This window comes from Aspergillus brasiliensis, assembly GCF_001889945.1.
Source record: "Aspergillus brasiliensis CBS 101740 unplaced genomic scaffold ASPBRscaffold_4, whole genome shotgun sequence".
NCBI lineage: Eukaryota > Fungi > Ascomycota > Eurotiomycetes > Eurotiales > Aspergillaceae > Aspergillus > Aspergillus brasiliensis.
Genome location: NW_027137445.1, coordinates 2,539,152 through 2,555,038, shown reverse-complemented (window position 1 = coordinate 2,555,038; position 15,887 = coordinate 2,539,152). Strand labels below are relative to the sequence as shown.

At 53.1% G+C, this 15,887-nt stretch overlaps 9 protein-coding genes across 9 annotated transcripts; 2 read left to right on the top strand and 7 right to left on the bottom strand.

The window, feature by feature from the left end:
* Positions 1-187: 187 nt before the first annotated feature.
* On the bottom strand, positions 188-2,716 carry ASPBRDRAFT_74179 (Zn(II)2Cys6 transcription factor). Its single transcript, XM_067629245.1, has 5 exons — positions 2,592-2,716; positions 2,443-2,543; positions 1,689-2,391; positions 820-1,637; positions 188-712 (listed from the first exon to the last, which is right to left on the bottom strand). The coding sequence occupies exons 1-5, from the start codon at positions 2,670-2,672 to the stop codon at positions 448-450; spliced, it is 1,968 nt and encodes a 655-aa protein (XP_067481201.1). The 5' UTR covers positions 2,673-2,716; the 3' UTR covers positions 188-447.
* Positions 2,717-3,156: 440 nt separating this feature from the next.
* On the bottom strand, positions 3,157-4,333 carry ASPBRDRAFT_174916 (SDR family NAD(P)-dependent oxidoreductase). The gene is made up of 2 exons (XM_067619791.1): positions 4,257-4,333; positions 3,157-4,177 (listed from the first exon to the last, which is right to left on the bottom strand). The coding sequence occupies exons 1-2, from the start codon at positions 4,306-4,308 to the stop codon at positions 3,333-3,335; spliced, it is 897 nt and encodes a 298-aa protein (XP_067481200.1). The 5' UTR covers positions 4,309-4,333; the 3' UTR covers positions 3,157-3,332.
* A 39-nt stretch (positions 4,334-4,372) lies between these two features.
* ASPBRDRAFT_41723 (Tm-1-like ATP-binding domain-containing protein) lies at positions 4,373-6,020 on the bottom strand. The gene has a single exon (XM_067624636.1). The coding sequence runs from the start codon at positions 5,836-5,838 to the stop codon at positions 4,531-4,533; it is 1,308 nt and encodes a 435-aa protein (XP_067481199.1). The 5' UTR covers positions 5,839-6,020; the 3' UTR covers positions 4,373-4,530.
* Positions 6,021-6,435: 415 nt separating this feature from the next.
* On the top strand, positions 6,436-7,389 carry ASPBRDRAFT_174913 (TIM-barrel enzyme family protein; the record flags this gene model as incomplete). The annotated part of the gene is made up of 3 exons (XM_067619790.1): positions 6,436-6,523; positions 6,588-6,733; positions 6,787-7,389. 3 exons carry the CDS (start codon positions 6,436-6,438, stop codon positions 7,387-7,389), a joined length of 837 nt encoding a protein of 278 aa, XP_067481198.1.
* A 126-nt stretch (positions 7,390-7,515) lies between these two features.
* Positions 7,516-9,476, bottom strand: ASPBRDRAFT_523937 (adenosylhomocysteinase). The gene is made up of 7 exons (XM_067626896.1): positions 9,348-9,476; positions 9,215-9,273; positions 9,021-9,153; positions 8,843-8,969; positions 8,193-8,794; positions 7,710-8,145; positions 7,516-7,655 (listed from the first exon to the last, which is right to left on the bottom strand). Exons 2-7 carry the CDS (start codon positions 9,251-9,253, stop codon positions 7,643-7,645), a joined length of 1,350 nt encoding a protein of 449 aa, XP_067481197.1. The 5' UTR covers positions 9,254-9,273; positions 9,348-9,476; the 3' UTR covers positions 7,516-7,642.
* Positions 9,477-9,948: 472 nt separating this feature from the next.
* On the top strand, positions 9,949-10,580 carry ASPBRDRAFT_41720 (uncharacterized protein). The gene has a single exon (XM_067624634.1). The coding sequence runs from the start codon at positions 10,207-10,209 to the stop codon at positions 10,384-10,386; it is 180 nt and encodes a 59-aa protein (XP_067481196.1). The 5' UTR covers positions 9,949-10,206; the 3' UTR covers positions 10,387-10,580.
* A 76-nt stretch (positions 10,581-10,656) lies between these two features.
* ASPBRDRAFT_122216 (uncharacterized protein) lies at positions 10,657-11,799 on the bottom strand (the record flags this gene model as incomplete). Its single annotated transcript, XM_067617495.1, has 4 exons — positions 10,657-10,695; positions 10,750-10,842; positions 10,898-11,112; positions 11,172-11,799. 4 exons carry the CDS (start codon positions 11,797-11,799, stop codon positions 10,657-10,659), a joined length of 975 nt encoding a protein of 324 aa, XP_067481195.1.
* A 498-nt stretch (positions 11,800-12,297) lies between these two features.
* ASPBRDRAFT_41717 (uncharacterized protein) lies at positions 12,298-13,446 on the bottom strand. Its single transcript, XM_067624633.1, has one exon. It carries the CDS (start codon positions 13,250-13,252, stop codon positions 12,551-12,553), a length of 702 nt encoding a protein of 233 aa, XP_067481194.1. The 5' UTR covers positions 13,253-13,446; the 3' UTR covers positions 12,298-12,550.
* Positions 13,447-13,985: 539 nt separating this feature from the next.
* On the bottom strand, positions 13,986-15,820 carry ASPBRDRAFT_41716 (U4/U6-U5 snRNP complex subunit PRP31). Its single transcript, XM_067624632.1, has one exon. The coding sequence runs from the start codon at positions 15,746-15,748 to the stop codon at positions 14,192-14,194; it is 1,557 nt and encodes a 518-aa protein (XP_067481193.1). The 5' UTR covers positions 15,749-15,820; the 3' UTR covers positions 13,986-14,191.
* Positions 15,821-15,887: the final 67 nt, after the last annotated feature.

The following is a 15,887-nucleotide window of genomic DNA, read 5'->3' as shown; positions in this document are numbered from 1 at the left end:
GCATGCAGGGTAATATTGAAATTGGCAATGCAATGTGGAGATCTTTTTACTCGTTCTTTGTCACTCGCTCGAGATAGTACCGAACAACAATATAATCTATATCGCTATATCACCGATATCTACGTTACTTACCTCTCCCACATATACTTCCTTTTGTAGGATGCTACTTATTGACACAACATCCTCTCTATTATGTTGCAATTAAATTAGGCCAAGTACATAACTCTAACATGGTATAATTACACCTATGAAGACATTGCACACGTAGCAACAACAATAAGTATACATAAAAGACATACAATCCCATACAGAGCCAAACCAAAGAACTAAAACCAGGACCCAACCACACCAACACCAACACCAACATGACACTGAACCAAAAGCCAAACAATGAAATAACAACAAGATAAAACACATCCCAAAAACCCAAGCTAGTATTTAATATTCCTACCCCTGCGACCGACCACCCCCCCTCTCCGCCGCAACCCTCACCAAGGAAACCAACCAACCCAAAAACGCATCCACAATATACGCCGGCGGAAAGTACCTCCCCTTATCATCCCCATCAAACACCCCACAAGCAAATAATCCCCTCATCTCCTCTAACATTCTCAAATCCCTCGTGAAAGACGAATTCCTCCTGGGGTCAGGATTCTCAAGTAAACACCAGAAGACGGTGAGGATGGCGGAGAGGATGAATTGTGCGTGGATCCTATACCCACATCATAATTAGTATAACATACTCACCAATAATGATTCTCTAGAATAGAGGGGGAAAAGGGTGATATGGATATGGATATGGTGGAAGAGGGGACTCACCAAATACTAAATCGATCCACTAACCCACCCGGTCCGGAACTGAGATAATACAATAATGTCGATCTAGAGGCTTGATAGTACAGCTCTAGACTAGAAGGCAAGGGAGCAGAAATAATGGATAAGCTGGTTGTGATGCTCGCTTCGTGCAGTTTGCGAATACAGTAGTGGTATTCGAGGTGGATGGAGATGGAGCGGAAGTTGATGGATTTGTCGAGGGCAGTATCATTCGTCGTTGTCGTCGTTGTCGTCGTCGTCGTAGTAGTAGTAGTAGTGGGAGGATCTTCTTTGTTTAAGGGTGAGGGTGGTAATGTGTCTGGTTGGTTGGTATGTGTAGGTGTATTCCCCAGTGGAAGGTGGGAATAAAGTTCATTCAATTCCTGATCGAGTTGGCGGATATGTGCGAGACGACGAGCATCCGGAAGAGATTGTGCGTGGCTGGAGTAGAGATGGTGGTAGACGTGGGCTTTGAAGATGGCGAGACGAGGGTCTGTTGGGTAGAGGAGGGGGAGTTTGGAGGCGTCGTAGGGATGAAGAGATGATTGTGGGGTAGAGCCGATGTATGTAGGGGGGAAATCGAGGTCGACGTCAACGTCGTGCATGAGGGGTGGACTGCAGGTGCGGATGCACATCTCCTTGTCCATGGTGTAGCAGATCCAGAACATGGCGCGGAGGTGGGCATGATTCTTGGTGCTGTTGGTGGGGGAAGACTCTGGGAGGGGAGTGATGCGGTGGCCGCCTAATTGATATAAAATGCGGATGGCGGTGGAGAGGAGGAGCTGTGCTTGTTGGGGATAGCCGGCTGGGGCGACGTGGAGGGCCTATTCCTGTTAGAATACGATTCTAGAGGACATTGGGGCATGGGGGGATACCAAGATGAGAAAGGTTTCTAATTTCCACACACTCGCTAGCTCCAGCATCAGCTTCGGTACCAGGGTCAGTACCGCCTGCAGGTACGCATCCGGGTCGGTATCGGCAAACTGCGGCTGGTGTCGATGCTGCTTGGTGATAAAGGCAGCAAAGGCAAACAGATGGGCCTTTTCAGCGGTCGTCGGCGGGGGATCGGTCCGGCCAGAAACCAGGGCATTCAGGACAGCCTGGGAGGCGGGCACGTCCACCACCGGGAACATCGCGTACAGGCCCTTGGCGACGTAGGAGTCGAGACACTGCTGGATCAGCGCGTAGCTGGGCCATTGAGGAGTAGACACTGCGGGCGAGATGGAGGCATACTGGGCTTTGTAGGACTCTGTCACGCGGGCGAGAAAATCAGCGATGTCCAAGACCGTCCCGGTTTGGCGGTAGACCGTGGCATGGAACGAGGTGCGCTGAGGGGAGTGGGTGGTGCCTGGCCAGGAGCATTCCAGGTGCTGTTTGAAGATTTCCATGGCGATGTCGAAATTGGACGAGTCCTGGGGATGCGAAGGCGCGGCAAAGAGCGACAACGGTGGACATGGTGAAGCAGATCGCAGCTCATCTTGCAGCGGAATGGCTGGTGAAGCGGCTGCTGCGGGGAGAGGATGGCCGGCGATGAATCCTTCTAACTCGCGTACCCGAGCCTTGGCTTCAGCGAGTTGTCTATAGCAATGTTACTCCTATCACCAGATGAGCTGGGAGGGGAAGACATACTCTCTAATGGTCTTCCTCGGTTGGCCAGTAACGGTGAACGTGCAGGTGACACCGGCAAAATGACAATTCTCACATGCGGGCTTCTCTCCATCGCAGCGAATCTATCATGCGTCAGCTATAACCCTTCAGAGAATAAAAGGAGAGAGTACCTTTTTATGCCGGCACAAGTCACATGCACTTCTGGCCCTCCCGCCGCGTGGGGCGGTGATATCGAGGACATCTGCATTCATGACCGCGCCTGGATGTGCTAATTAAGCGGGAATGAGATCTCCGGGGGCATTGCATGATTAAGACCGTTTCAGGGTCCACGAGAAAGTTGATCGTTGCCTGGCGCTTAGTCATCGGTGTGCGTGGCGGTGGCCCCACTGATTCCGCTCATGGCTGATAAGTAGGAGTACGGTGAGGAGGGAACCAGTGAGTGAAGAGGATTTGATAACTTAATTAGAAGTGTCTTGGCATGATTTGCCAATTTTTAGTAATGCTTGGCGTTTCAGTGGACAGTAGTGATAAACAGTATCTGGGTCTTCACCCTACTATGATGATGAATAGAGTATGAATGGTGCTATAGTTGTTTCATCTGTAATCACATCAATAATCACATCCATTACCGCATCCACTAGTGTACCCTTCTTGCAAGCTGATGGAACTGTCAGATTATCAGACAAGTTAGGGCTAGGGTAGTCAAGACACGAGGCTGACGGGAACGTGCATAACCCTAATTCATCCGCATACCAAGCCCGTATGCTTAGCCATCTGAGCACCTGAAGAATAGTGACAGTTCATATGACATATCAAAACCTACAAAGAAAACTGGTAAACCCTAATTCGTCAATCCAACAAACACCCTCTATTCTAGTATCATTACTCTAAACTTCATATCTGCACAGCAACTACGTAGTAAACTTCAACCCCCCATTAGCACAAACCACACTACCCGTACACCACGCCCCATCCTCCGTACAAAGCATGCCCACCACGCCCGCAATCTCCTTCGTAAACGCCGGTCTCCTGCCCCCCATCTTCTCCCGAATCAACCTCCCCTGCTCCTCCGTCAACCCGTTCTCCTCCACCTCCCCATCCTGCAACTTACTCAACGGCGCATTATCCTGAAACCCCTGCATTTGCTTCCAAAACTCCTCGCCCGTAGCAAAATACATATCCCCCACCACCGGACCCGGATTCACCGCATTCACTGTCGCCACGTCGGCCAATTCCCTCGCCCAGGTCCTCGTCATCGCCTCCAACGCGGCCTTCGTTCCACCGTATACGGATTGACCAGTGAATCCGAGCGAGGAGGAGATACTCGAGATGTTGATGATGCGGCCGCTGTGGGCGGGTGTGCGGGGCAGGTACTCGGCGCAGGCTTGGGTGAGGAGAAGCGGGGCGAGGACGTTGATGGTGTAGTGCCAGTTGAAGTAGGCCGGGTCGATGGGGCCCGAGGAGGGGTCGTTCAGGAAGCGGTCTTTGCTGACGCCGGCGTTGTTGATGAGGATGTCGATGGTGAGGGTGTTGGTGGTGGGCGAGGTGAAGTGCGTTTTGGCGGCTGTGAGGATCGTGGTGATGGCCGGGGTGGGGTCCGAGAGGTCGGCTTGCACGGGGATGCAGGTGATGTTGTGTGTGGTGGTCAGCGTCGTGCAGAGGGATTCGGTACGTGCGCGGGAGCTGTCGGAGGTGTAGTTGAGGAGGAGCGAGCAGCCTTTGCTGGCGAGGTTGTGGGCAATGGCTTCGCCGATTCCTGAGGGAAGCCCGGGGGTTATGTTAGTGGGGTGATGGCGGGGAAATGGTGGGGATGGATGGGGATGGATGGGGTGTACCGCGGGAGCCACCGGTGACGATGGCGAGTTTGCCTTCGAGGGGACGAGACATGTTGGAGGTGTAGATAGTATATTCTGTGAAAAGTAGATAGAGGTAGGGATTGAAGAAATGAAAGTTGGGTTTCCAATTTATAGAGCAAGTTTATGTCAACTAACTCGGGTAAATGGCCACCGGGAAATTACCCCATTCGTGCTCCGGCGGCACCAACTGTACAGAAGTATCTCAATACTAGTTATAGTTACCTTGATAACAACCCTAAATTCATTACTACATCTACACCTGAAGTAACTGCAACAGGGTCTCCCCAACGCTCTCTGCAAACTCCTTACTATTCACATCCCCCTCATGCCTCACCACTCTCACCCCCGTCCCCTTCAACCCCCTCTCCACCGTTTCAAACAACACCTCATCCGCCACACCATCATAGAACCCATTCCCGGGAACATCCATCATACTAATCCCCCCCGTCGGCAACATCACCACCACCCCCTCCGGGCACTTGGCCCTGCCCAACTTCCGCACAATAAACTCCCCGATCCGTCGATTCTCCTCCTCATCCGTCCTTACAATAGTCACCGTCGGATTATGCTCATAGATCCTCCTTTCCCTGAACCGTTCCGGCACCGTATCCCTCGTCCCGAAATTCACCATATCGCACGCTCCCACACTCACCACCTGCGGGATACCCTTCTCCGCCGCGGCATCTAACCGTCCCGGGCCAGCAGATAATACTCCGCCGACCAGCTCATCCGCGATCTCAGAGGTGGTCAAGTCCACGATTGCATCGAGTTGTCCTTCGCGGATGAGCCGTTCCATAGCTTTCCCGCCGGAGCCGGTGGCATGGAAGACGTAGATTTCGCAGGGGAGGTGGTGGGAGGAGGAGGAGGATTCGAGGTAGTTCCGGATTTGGGTGACGGCGGGGGTGGTGACGCCGAACATGGTGATGCCGATTTTAATCTTCTTCTGACTTCTCTCCTCGGGGTCTTTGCACACTCCGTTCGGGGTATGTTGTTCGTTCGTAGACTGGGATGTATTGATGTAGTCGAAGTACGATATCGCCATCCCCGTCCCTGCAGCCGCTGCATTGCGTAGAATCCGGTTCAGGATGCTGTTGGTGCCGGCTATGTCGACAACGCTGTACATCATGGTGATGTCGGTTTCTTGGATGTAGGGCCCCACGTCGCCGGAGGCCATGGTGGAGACCATGAGCTTGGGGAAGCCGATGGGCAGGGCGTCGCGCATGATGCTGGTTGCGATGGTGGTGCCGCAGCTGCCGCCGATGGAGAGGATGGTGTGGATTTTGCCATGGTGGTAGAGGTCGGCGACGGTGGGGGTGGAGACTTGGGTGATGGATTGGATGTAGTCGTTTCGGGAGAGTTGAGTGTAGTCGATGTTGCTGTTGTTGGTGGTGGTGGAATTGAGGCTGGGATGAGGAATGTTGATGAGCGGGGATGATGTGGCGGCGCGGCCAACGTCCATTAGAAGGACGGAGATGGAGGGGTTAGAGGTCAGTTGGGAGTGGAGATAGAGTAGTTCGGACCATTTTGTGTCGCAGGTGCCGAGGAGCAGGATGGTTGGCATGATCAGTAGCTGTACTGGATTATTATTGGTATAGAAGTAGTGGTTGTAGAGAAGGGATAAGATCCGGGTTTATAATGTTAAAGAGGGGCATGTTACACCGTGGCTGGTGGCTGTAGCTGTGGCAGCTGAGACTCGATCTGCACTGCGCCCTCTGTCAAATGGATTTATGGTATGTAATACGCACTAGGATGGTTGCAGGAAATTGAGACCGAAGACGAGATAACAGAAATTAATCACGCATGAGAGAGGAGTCGGTGCAGACTAGTTAGGGTTAGACGTGGGTCAAGCTGCATACGATCTTCAGCTGAAGTGGCTACCACCGTGCGCCACCAGTCACTGGATAGTAACTGGATACTTCTATTGAATGATGTGGTAATTGGCAGATCCACTGCTGAATTGGCAGCCCCTCCTACCCCTCTTTGGAGATATTGTCTACATCATCACGGAAGATATTTATCCCCGACATCCATCTCAGCTGCTATTATAACTCGACTCTTCTAGGTTACTCCCTCGTCAACTCAGTACATAGCACATACACCACTATCTAATACATCTGTCTACCCTACATATAAACAGCTTACATACTTACTAAACATCATGCCCCGCCCTACAACTCGACAAGAAGTCCTCGCCCGTCTACGCAAGACCATCGCCGATGGCTCCATCATTATCGGTGCCGGAGCTGGTATATCTTTCCTTTAATCACACCCTCATACCAACAATCATCAGTAGGAACTAACAGTGAATAGGAATCGGCCTCTCCGCCAAATTCATCGAAAAAGGCGGCGCCGATCTAATCCTCGTCTACAACTCAGGCCGCTTCCGCATGGCGGGCCGAGGCTCCTTAGCAGGCATGATGCCCTACTCGGATGCCAATGCCGTCGTAGTAGAGATGGTATCCCCCCAGTGCCTTCCCCTAATAGTCAATCAATACTAATTAAGGATCAGTCCAACGAAGTCCTCCCCCTCATCCAAGACACCCCCGTCCTCGCCGGCGTCTGCGGCACCGACCCCTTCCGGGACATGCGGACCTTCCTGCGCCAACTACGCGACATCGGATTTGTCGGGGTCCAAAACTTCCCCACGGTAGGACTCATCGACGGGAATTTCCGCGCCAACTTGGAAGAAACCGGGATGGGATATGAAAAGGAAGTGGAGATGATTCGGATCGCGCGGGAGATGGATCTGGTGACGACGCCGTATGTGTTTAATGTGAAGGAAGGGGAGATGATGGCGAGGGCGGGGGCGGATGTGATTGTGGTGCATGTGGGGTTGACGACGTCGGGCACGATTGGGGCGCAGACGGCGTTGACATTGGATGAATGTGTGCAAGTGGTGCAGGAGGTGAGGGATGCGGTGGTCAAGGTTAATCCGGAGGTGATTGTCTTGTGTCATGGGGGTCCGTTGGCGGGGCCGGAGGATGCGGAGTATGTGTTGAAACGGTGTCACGGGGTGCATGGCTTCTTTGGGGCGAGTAGTATGGAGAGGTTGCCGGTGGAGGTGGCGTTGGAGGAGAATGCGAGGAAATTCAAGGGAATTCGTTTAGAGTAGCCTTAGTATACACTACTGTGGAGCTGAGGATGGTAGGATGATCTCTACTGAGAATGTGATGAATATTCAAAATTATCTGGTATCTGTATTTGTTGAATCAATTACTCCACAACCACCAATGCAACCCTAGCCATACCCAGCCACTTTTATTTGCCGTTGAAGACAATGCTTTTGAGCCCCATGTTGATAAAGAACCCTGTATATGTCGTCGTAACATCGTGAATGTTGAAGTCTAGCAGTAGGATTTCGACATTTAGTAGCGGTAGCTATTCCGTTGGTTAGTCACTGCATCTGCTTAAAAATCCTTGATTTAGACTTACTGGTCAGCCTTGAAAGGTCCGGTGACCTCCAGTCCAAGGTACTCAGCCTGGACAGGGGTGAGCTGGGACAGCTTGGCGTTGACGTGCTCCAAGTGCTGGAGAGCGACCTGCTCGTCGAGCGCCTTGGGGAGAACGTAGACACCGACGGGCTTCTTGCCGGTGGTGCCGAACTCGACGTACTTCTTGCCGAACTCAACGTCCTCGGCCTTGAACAGAGCGATCTGGGCAAGGACCTGGTTGGAGAAAGAGCAGGACATGACGAAGGAAGAGTGGCCGGTGGCACAGCCAAGGTTGACGAGACGACCCTCGGCCAACAGGATGATGTGGCGGCCGTTGGCCATGGTGTAGCGGTCAACCTGGGGCTTGATGTTCTGGACCGACTTGGCGTTGGCCTTGAGCCAGGCAACGTCGATCTCAATGTCGAAGTGACCGATGTCTGAGCCGTTAGCATGATTCGAAAGATACAGCGGAAAATAAACTTACTGCAGACAATGGCGTCGTTGCGCATCACCTCGAAGTGACGGCCAACGAGAATGTCACGGCAACCAGTGGTGGTGACGAAGATCTGACCCTGGGGAGCAGCCTCCTCCATGGTGGTGACCTGGTAGCCCTGGACGGCAGCCTGGAGGGCGTTGATGGGGTCGATCTCGGTGACCAGGACGCGGGCACCCATGCTGCGAAGAGCATCGGCACAGCCCTTACCGACATCACCGTAACCGGCAACAACGGCAACCTTACCGGCGATCATGACATCGGTGGCGCGCTTGATACCATCGATGAGGGACTCACGGCAACCGTACAGGTTGTCGAACTTGGACTTGGTGACGGAGTCGTTGACGTTGATGGCGGGAACAAGGAGCTTGCCCTCCTTGAGCATGCGGTAGAGGTGGTGGACACCGGTGGTGGTCTCCTCGGACAGACCGAAGCAGCCCTGGAGCTGCTCGGGGTACTTCTCGTGGACGAGGGAGGTCAGGTCACCACCGTCGTCGAGGATGAGGTTGAGCTTCTGGCCATCCTTGAAGGCGGAGAGCTGCTGCTCCAAGCACCAGTTGTACTCCTCCTCGGTCTCACCCTTCCAGGCGAAGCTATCACTTGTTAGGACGGCTACTGAGAAATCGGTGCAAAGGACTTACACAGGGACACCGGCGGCGGCAATGGCGGCAGCGGCGTGGTCCTGAGTGGAGAAGATGTTGCAGCTGGTCCAGGTGACCTCGGCACCGAGGGCAACGAGGGTCTCGATGAGGACGGCAGTCTGGATGGCTGCGAGGGTTTAGAAGGGTCTAAAATTGAGAAATAAAGGGGCCGACATACTCATGTGCAGGCAACCGGCGATACGAGCACCCTTCAGAGGCTGGTCGGGACCATATCTGCGGCGGATGGACATGAGACCGGGCATCTCAATCTCGGCGAGCTCGATCTCGCGGCGGCCAAAGGCAGCCAGGGACTAGATAGATAATCAATGAGAATTGAGCGATCATAGAAGATGGGTGGACGCGAGAACGTACGATGTCGGCGACCTTGAACTTCTGAGCGGGGGCAGCCATGGTTGTGTGTGGTGAAGATACTAGAGAAGTAATGGTTAGAACAGCCAGGTTGACAGTGAAAATCAATGAGTGAAAATGGATAGGAATAGCTTACAGAGAAAAGGGGGGAGGATAAGTGAGGAAAGATGGAGGATGAAGGGGGGGGAGTAAGAGCAGAAGGGGAAGAAGAGAAATAAAAGGGCGGAGAGAGAGAGAGATTGAGAGGGGAAGAGAGTGAAGGATTCAAACGGACCAAAGCTCGGCCGGCGGGGCTGATGTGGTCGGACTTTCTATGCTTCCGGGCTGCGTGCTGACGGCGAGTCTCCTGATTGCTGCTGTTGGTCCAATCCCTCGGTCTCGAAACTATCTACTCCATAGTTGACTAGTTAACTAGTTAACTGCAGTCTCGAGGATGACTATTGTTCTCCGGTATCCATCGCGACCGGCGGATCCCACTGCCCCAATGTTGGTGGTGCCGACAATCGGATTTCGGACAATGAGATTCCTCCCACTCATTCCTCAAGGTACATCTGGCCCCCCTCTTACCTAAGGCCGTCAGCAAGGGATGCCACGTCGAAGCAGCCATCACGAGTGAGCTTGATCGATTAAACATGAGAAAAAGTTTTGGGCATGAAGATACTGCAGGAGCAGTTAAGGCATCAAGACATTGAAACATTAACGAGTCAAATCCCGAGTATCCCCTCACCATATCGATAGCAGATCGTGCTGTGTAGTACCGGACCATCCGCAGCCATGCACGAGCTTCAATCCAAGTAATCCCCTCTGCAGATCCCTCACAGAATGCAGCCACCCTTGTCAGCCAGTCAACTCCAAGGTCCCTCCCAAACTTACCTAGGCCTATCGTAGCAACTAGCAAGGGGCTCTCGTCTTTGGTAGCTCTCCAGCTAGTCACCACCACGCCAACATCCACTAGCTGAGCCACCAAATAGTAGCTAGAAGGTACATACACCACGATGAAAACCGCCCTAGTCACTCTCTACTCCTGCCTCGGGTTGGGGCTGCCCGCCCTGGCTGCCCTCCTGGAAATCACTCTGAGCAATTCCACCTCATGCCAGATCCGTGGCGGGGATAGCATTGCCAATCTTGCCTGTCGGAATACGGTAGGTGACTCTAAACCGGGTTCGAGAAAGTAGGCTAACCAAGGGTTTAGTGCATTGAGCAGGGAGGTGGGTGGACTGGAGGGTTCTGTGATGATCAGCAGTAGGTATCATTATACCCTAAGGGTATGGGGGCTAACGAAGGGGCCTAGGATCTGTCATTGTACGTTTGATATTTCCACTACAGAGGAGTGAGAGCAAAAAGCAGAGGTGTGCTGGGAGTAAGCAGCTGGAAGGATCATGTCATGCCTGTCATAAGAATTATGTTCAATTAAACCACCACTATCCTTGTCCGAAAGTGACCAATTAAACACCGTCATTAAATCGGTAGTAGTTCATCCATCTCTACACCATCATCAGTCTCCATTCAATACCTCAGAATCACTGGTATAAACTCACCTTATCATATGGCCGGGACGAGTCTGCAAACCGTAGATCCGTCGCCAACCGAATCACTCGATCCGGGTCATTATTCACCGTCGACGCGTGGATCTAAATCTCATCAGCACTATCCCACACGCCTCTCCTAGGTATCTATCCCGCTTACCATGTGCGGCTTATGCAACACCACATCCCCCGCCTCGTATTCCGAGACCAGCCAACGCCGGCCATTTTGCTTGGCAAACTCGGCCGGATTCTCCGACAACATGCCGGTGGACATCATATTCGAGTTGAAGGCATATTTCGCCTCTTCCTCCGTCATGCCCGCAGCCAGGGCCTTGGCCGTGAATTCATCCTCGATCTTCTGGCCCACGACATCACCTATCCCAGTTAGCAAGCCCATAGACACTTAACAAAGAAATGGATAATGGACAACATACTATCCTCCAAATAAATCAACCCCCCACCACTCAACTTAATATCCCCAATTGGCACCCAAGCCGTCACCGCCGTCGGCTCCCCATGTCTAATGAAAATCTGATCATAATGGACCCCAATAGGCTTCGTCCCGGGGATATTATTCCTCAGCAGCGTCCGCTTAAACGTCAACGTATTGTCCCCCCACCCCGTAAACTTGGCAATAAAGGCATACAGTGCTGGATGCTGGACCAGCTTCTCGGCATACCAGTCCTTGTAGTGGGCTTCGATGGCACGATCGACGAACTGCGCCGCGCTCTCTCCGCCTGGTCGACCGTTACCAGCCGCCCCGCCGGCCCCGATGCCGGGGTAGTCGTCGGGGGTTTTGTCTGGGTTGAAGATGCCGTGGACGGGGTCGCTGCCGTCCTGGAGGACGCCGGTGGGGGCGAGGTAGGAGAAGTATTGGCGACGGGCTTCGAGGACGTCTTCGCGAGGGAGAACTTGTTTGAGGAAGAGGTAGCCGTCGGCGTTGAAGCGGGCACGGAGCTCGTCGAGGGGAAGATTGGGGTCGGAGGGGCGTAGGAGGGCGGCGTTTTCGGAGGTGAGGGGGCCGTCGCTGACGGTTAGGGTTTGGGTGAGGACACCGGGCATGGTGTGTAGAAGTACTTAGTGGTGGAGTGATACTATTTTACTAAAACTATGGTAGGAGGGAAAGAGACCGGGGTCTAGGGTTATATATATATATATATATCTATCGGTGCATGTGCCGTGACGTATCCTAAATCTGGAGAATGGATCCTCCCCCGCGTTGAGAAACGTTCCATAGTCCATACAGCAAAGCAAAGCCATGATTCTTGACAAGTTGATCGGCTGCAATATGGATGGGGGTGTTACTATCAGCAGATTGGAGATTGGCGAACAATTCCAGTGGAACACACCCCACCTCCGCGTGGAAAGATACCCTTCTGGAAACGCCACAATGAGCGGGTGGGGGGTCCACTATGCGGGCAATGCTGCCCTTTTGGCTGTTCACTCTCGATGTAGTAGTGTTTTCCGGTCAGCATGCTGCAAGCGAGGTTGCAATGGATTGGTATTACTGGAATCAAGGGTATAACTCTACATAACATGCAGCATGAATTGCATATACTCCATACTTCCATTCGACAGCCCATAACCGAGTGTATCAAATCATGAATCAGTTACTCATCCACCCACTCCCCAAACTCCCATCCCCAACTCCCCTCCTCATCCTCCCCCACCACCAACTTCAACGTCGTAAACTCAATTCGTTCATACATTTCCCTCGCCGCCCCACGTGCTCGTCGATGCCACGGTCCCGACCCTCCATTTCGTGCATCTTCTCGACTGCGCCAGACACCTATCCATCCACATTCATAACTGATTAGCACATCCACTCCCGTCGATTCTTCACAAACAACCCATTAAAAAAACAAAAGGTATGTAAAAAAGAAGAAGAAGAAAGAAACTCACAAGTAGCCAACCCCCTCCTCTCCTCATCCACATTCCCAAACCAATACTTCAACAACCCACCCCCGGCCACCGCCTCCCTTAACGACATCTCATCCAACACATGCAACTTCTCCCCATCTGCCTCAGAGCTCAACGTCGACCGGAACACCACGACATAGAAGATATTATCCCGCCTTTTACCCCAAGTATACCCCTCGCTTTTGGCCAGATTTCGCAGGAATGCAAAGACGGTGTCCCAGTTGAAGGACTCGGTGTAGGGCGCGGTGGCGTAGTCGGGGCGGATGGGGTGGAATAGAGTCAGGGCTTTGGCGAGGAGTTGGGAGGGCCGTTCTAGGGTCTGGAGGTCGAGGAGGTGGTGGGGGGTGTTGTAGGGGGAGATGATCAGATTGGTGTCTGATGGTGGTAGTCTGGAGGGATCATTGGGGATTGTCGGGTGGAGGCGGAGTTGGAGGGAGGCGGCGGCGTGGAATTTGAAGGCTTCGGAGTTGGTGGTTAGGAGGGTGTGGTGGTTGAGGAGGATGTTGGTGGATGGTGGTGATTTAAGCTGCCCTTGTTGTTCTTGTTGTTGGGTTTCTGGGGTGGAGGGACGAGGTGAGGTTATTCCGGGGGACATTGTTGGTCTAGTAGTAACAGTGATATCTAGGCTGCTGGTCTATGGTAGTAGTATATTATAGATTTATGAAGTTGGGTATAGGTGTGTGTATGTATAGGTAGAAGGTGATACTAAAGAGTGACAATAGGCGCAAATAGAATAAACCAGGAGAAATTAATCGAAAAGAAGGATCATGGGATACAACGACGTCTTTAAGAAAGAAATGAAACCCAACAATAAACCAACTTCCCACTGTACAGGTCCACCCGATCCAAATTCACTCCCCAGACCAACATCGATCAGATCACTCTCAAAGCACGCAATATGCCGACACTGGAGTCGGTCAGCCGGAATGTTGCACTGCTCGTTGGATGATCGATTTTTGAGAGCCCGGGTGCCTGGAGGATCATCGGCTACTAATTTTATGCTTATCATCGGATCCCCGGGTGCGACACCAACTGGCCTGCACTACGCATCCCCGGTAGTTGCTTAGGGCTCTGTAACTTGGAGGCCCAGGGACTAATAACTACTACAAGTACTTCGAGGATGGTGGTCAGCTGGTGTGCCAAATGGAGGATAAAGAAAAGTACGACGAAACACTTCTCTCGGCGCGACCCCCAGCAAGGGTTGAGTTCTTGTCCGTTATTGTCCTGAATGTGACAATAGCACGACATATCTTCCGGACTTGCGCCATCAGGGTGTGTGTGGGCTGGGCTTTGCCTATCCCCAGCCCGAGAATTTTCACCATCCCGCCTGGAACCATGGCTAGCTGTCCACTGGTTCGCATGGAAACTAACTCCCTTGCACAATACCGCCCACTGGTGATCAAAGAAGCTAAACCATAATTAAGCACTGGTATTTTTATTGAATCCTATCATACAGTTCTTGATGGTATCATGCAAATCCCATATTATAACGCCTTGTGAATGCTCGTAACCCTGAAAACACAAACCCCCCTCTCTACTGCTTCCCCGGCGGCGGTGGCGGTGCCATCTTGCCCTCGCCGGTGTCGACTTTCTTCTTCGGAGGCAATGCCGGAACCTTAAAGCCTCCATTCCCCCCTTGAGGTGCCGTGCTGCTCTGGCCACCAACCTGCGTGAATGTGCCAGACTTAAACCACCGATCCTCCTCGGCCTTGCGTTTCCGACTCATCTCAGCTTGCACCTTAGGGTCCACCAGCTCCAACCCTTGCACAGGCGTGAAGGCGATAGTACTGGCAGTACCGGCTGCTCCTCCCAGAGAGGTACCAACTCCAGAGGTCCGCAGCCCCTTCGCTTGAAGCACACTGGCTGTCCCACTAGCATTGGAGCCGAATGCACGGAGAGACGTAGAGGTGCCACTGACTGGAGTCGCGGTACCCCATCCCTTGTTGTTCTTACTAAGCTTCGCCCGGGTTCTCTGGTCGATTTGAGTCGCGCGGATCCGTCCATCGTTCTGTTGGCCAAGCATGCCCAGTCCGACCGTTCCCTCTCCGGTACCATACCCAACTTCGGCTTCCTCCTTACCAAAGGCAACCCGGTTCTGCGCTTTACGGAGCTCCGTCATGGCGACGGCTTCCTTGGCCTTTCTCGCCCGTCGTCCACCTCGCTTACGAGACGGCTTGTCGTCCGGAGCGGGGAGCGCCTTCGTGCCCGAGTTCGGCGCGGGTTCCGTAAGCTTTTCCAGACGCTGGAAACACTGCTGCTTCAGCTCTTCACCCAACGATCCGTCAGGACTGTACTTGGAGACGTCCGCTCGCGTAGCAAGGACCATCTTGGCGGAAACGATGCGAATGGCCTGGCGCTTGAGATCGTTCGGGACCCCTTGTATGATTGGCGAGTTGTAGAGGAATCCCTGAGATCGAATACCGATGTTCGTAGCAAAACCCAGTCCCTCCGTTCGCTTCGAGCCCTGCGCAGCCAGGTTGCATGCGGGAATCTTCGCTAGCTCAAGCAGACCTCCAGTCTGGTTCAAGAACTGAGCCGCAGTTTCCGGTCCAATCAAGGCCGCCAAGTTGGGAGCGATCTGGCTCATCCGTGACTGGATGCTCTCCGTAAGCGCCGTCCGTTCGCGATCGAGTTTCAGGATCCGTTCGCATGTATCCATGACGGTCTTGAGTTCGGACTCGGTCATCTCCCGGCCTCGAGTGGTGGTACCCTCCACGGCCACAACCATCAGGGACGGCCCATCCAAGATCGACCTCAGTGGCACGCCAACCATGTTATCCGACGAGGTCGACAGAGCTTTGATATCGTTGAGCGGGCCATTCTTCAGAATAGCAACGGTTTTCGCGTAGTCGATCGGAGTAGTCACGAGCGTCTCAAGCTCAGGAAATCGGATAGAGTAGTGATCGCGCAGCACTTTATGTAGACGGGTCAGTTCGTCGGCGGTCGACAAGGCGACGTCAAACTCGTTAGTGACCTCAGGAGCTTGTGCCAGCTGCTCCTCATCGACACCTTCCTCTTCGAGGCCATCGCCAACCTCAAGATCCTCGTCGTCCTCCTCGAAATCCCTCAAAAGCTCCTCCGCATTCGACATGATGGGCAAGCGGCAACGTGACCAGCAGACAAGCTGTGGAGGTCCGCAAAATCAAAGCAAGGCTGCGTAGATGAGATGCAGGTGAAGATCGAGGTTTGGTTTCGCCGCCACACGGACTGGGCTTTGCACGCACGCCGAT

Bases quoted from the DNA above. Each gene is read 5' to 3' on its own strand.
- ASPBRDRAFT_74179 (XM_067629245.1), bottom strand. From the start codon at position 2,672: ATGAATGCAGATGTCCTCGATATCACCGCCCCACGCGGCGGGAGGGCC. The intron at 1,638-1,688 runs GTATCCCCCCAT...TAACAGGAATAG, and splicing joins TAGAAACCTTTCTCATCTTG to GCCCTCCACGTCGCCCCAGC. The intron at 713-819 runs GTGAGTCCCCTC...ATGTGGGTATAG, and splicing joins GTGGATCGATTTAGTATTTG to GATCCACGCACAATTCATCC.
- ASPBRDRAFT_174916 (XM_067619791.1), bottom strand. From the start codon at position 4,308: ATGTCTCGTCCCCTCGAAGGCAAACTCGCCATCGTCACCGGTGGCTCC. The intron at 4,178-4,256 runs GTACACCCCATC...GGCTTCCCTCAG, and splicing joins CGTCACCGGTGGCTCCCGCG to GAATCGGCGAAGCCATTGCC.
- ASPBRDRAFT_41723 (XM_067624636.1), bottom strand. From the start codon at position 5,838: ATGCCAACCATCCTGCTCCTCGGCACCTGCGACACAAAATGGTCCGAA.
- ASPBRDRAFT_523937 (XM_067626896.1), bottom strand. From the start codon at position 9,253: ATGGCTGCCCCCGCTCAGAAGTTCAAGGTCGCCGACATC. The intron at 8,970-9,020 runs GTATGTCGGCCC...AAACCCTCGCAG, and splicing joins CGCCGGTTGCCTGCACATGA to CCATCCAGACTGCCGTCCTC. The intron at 8,146-8,192 runs GTAAGTTTATTT...CTAACGGCTCAG, and splicing joins CAACGACGCCATTGTCTGCA to ACATCGGTCACTTCGACATT.
- ASPBRDRAFT_41720 (XM_067624634.1), top strand. From the start codon at position 10,207: ATGAAAACCGCCCTAGTCACTCTCTACTCCTGCCTCGGGTTGGGGCTG.
- ASPBRDRAFT_41717 (XM_067624633.1), bottom strand. From the start codon at position 13,252: ATGTCCCCCGGAATAACCTCACCTCGTCCCTCCACCCCAGAAACCCAA.
- ASPBRDRAFT_41716 (XM_067624632.1), bottom strand. From the start codon at position 15,748: ATGTCGAATGCGGAGGAGCTTTTGAGGGATTTCGAGGAGGACGACGAG.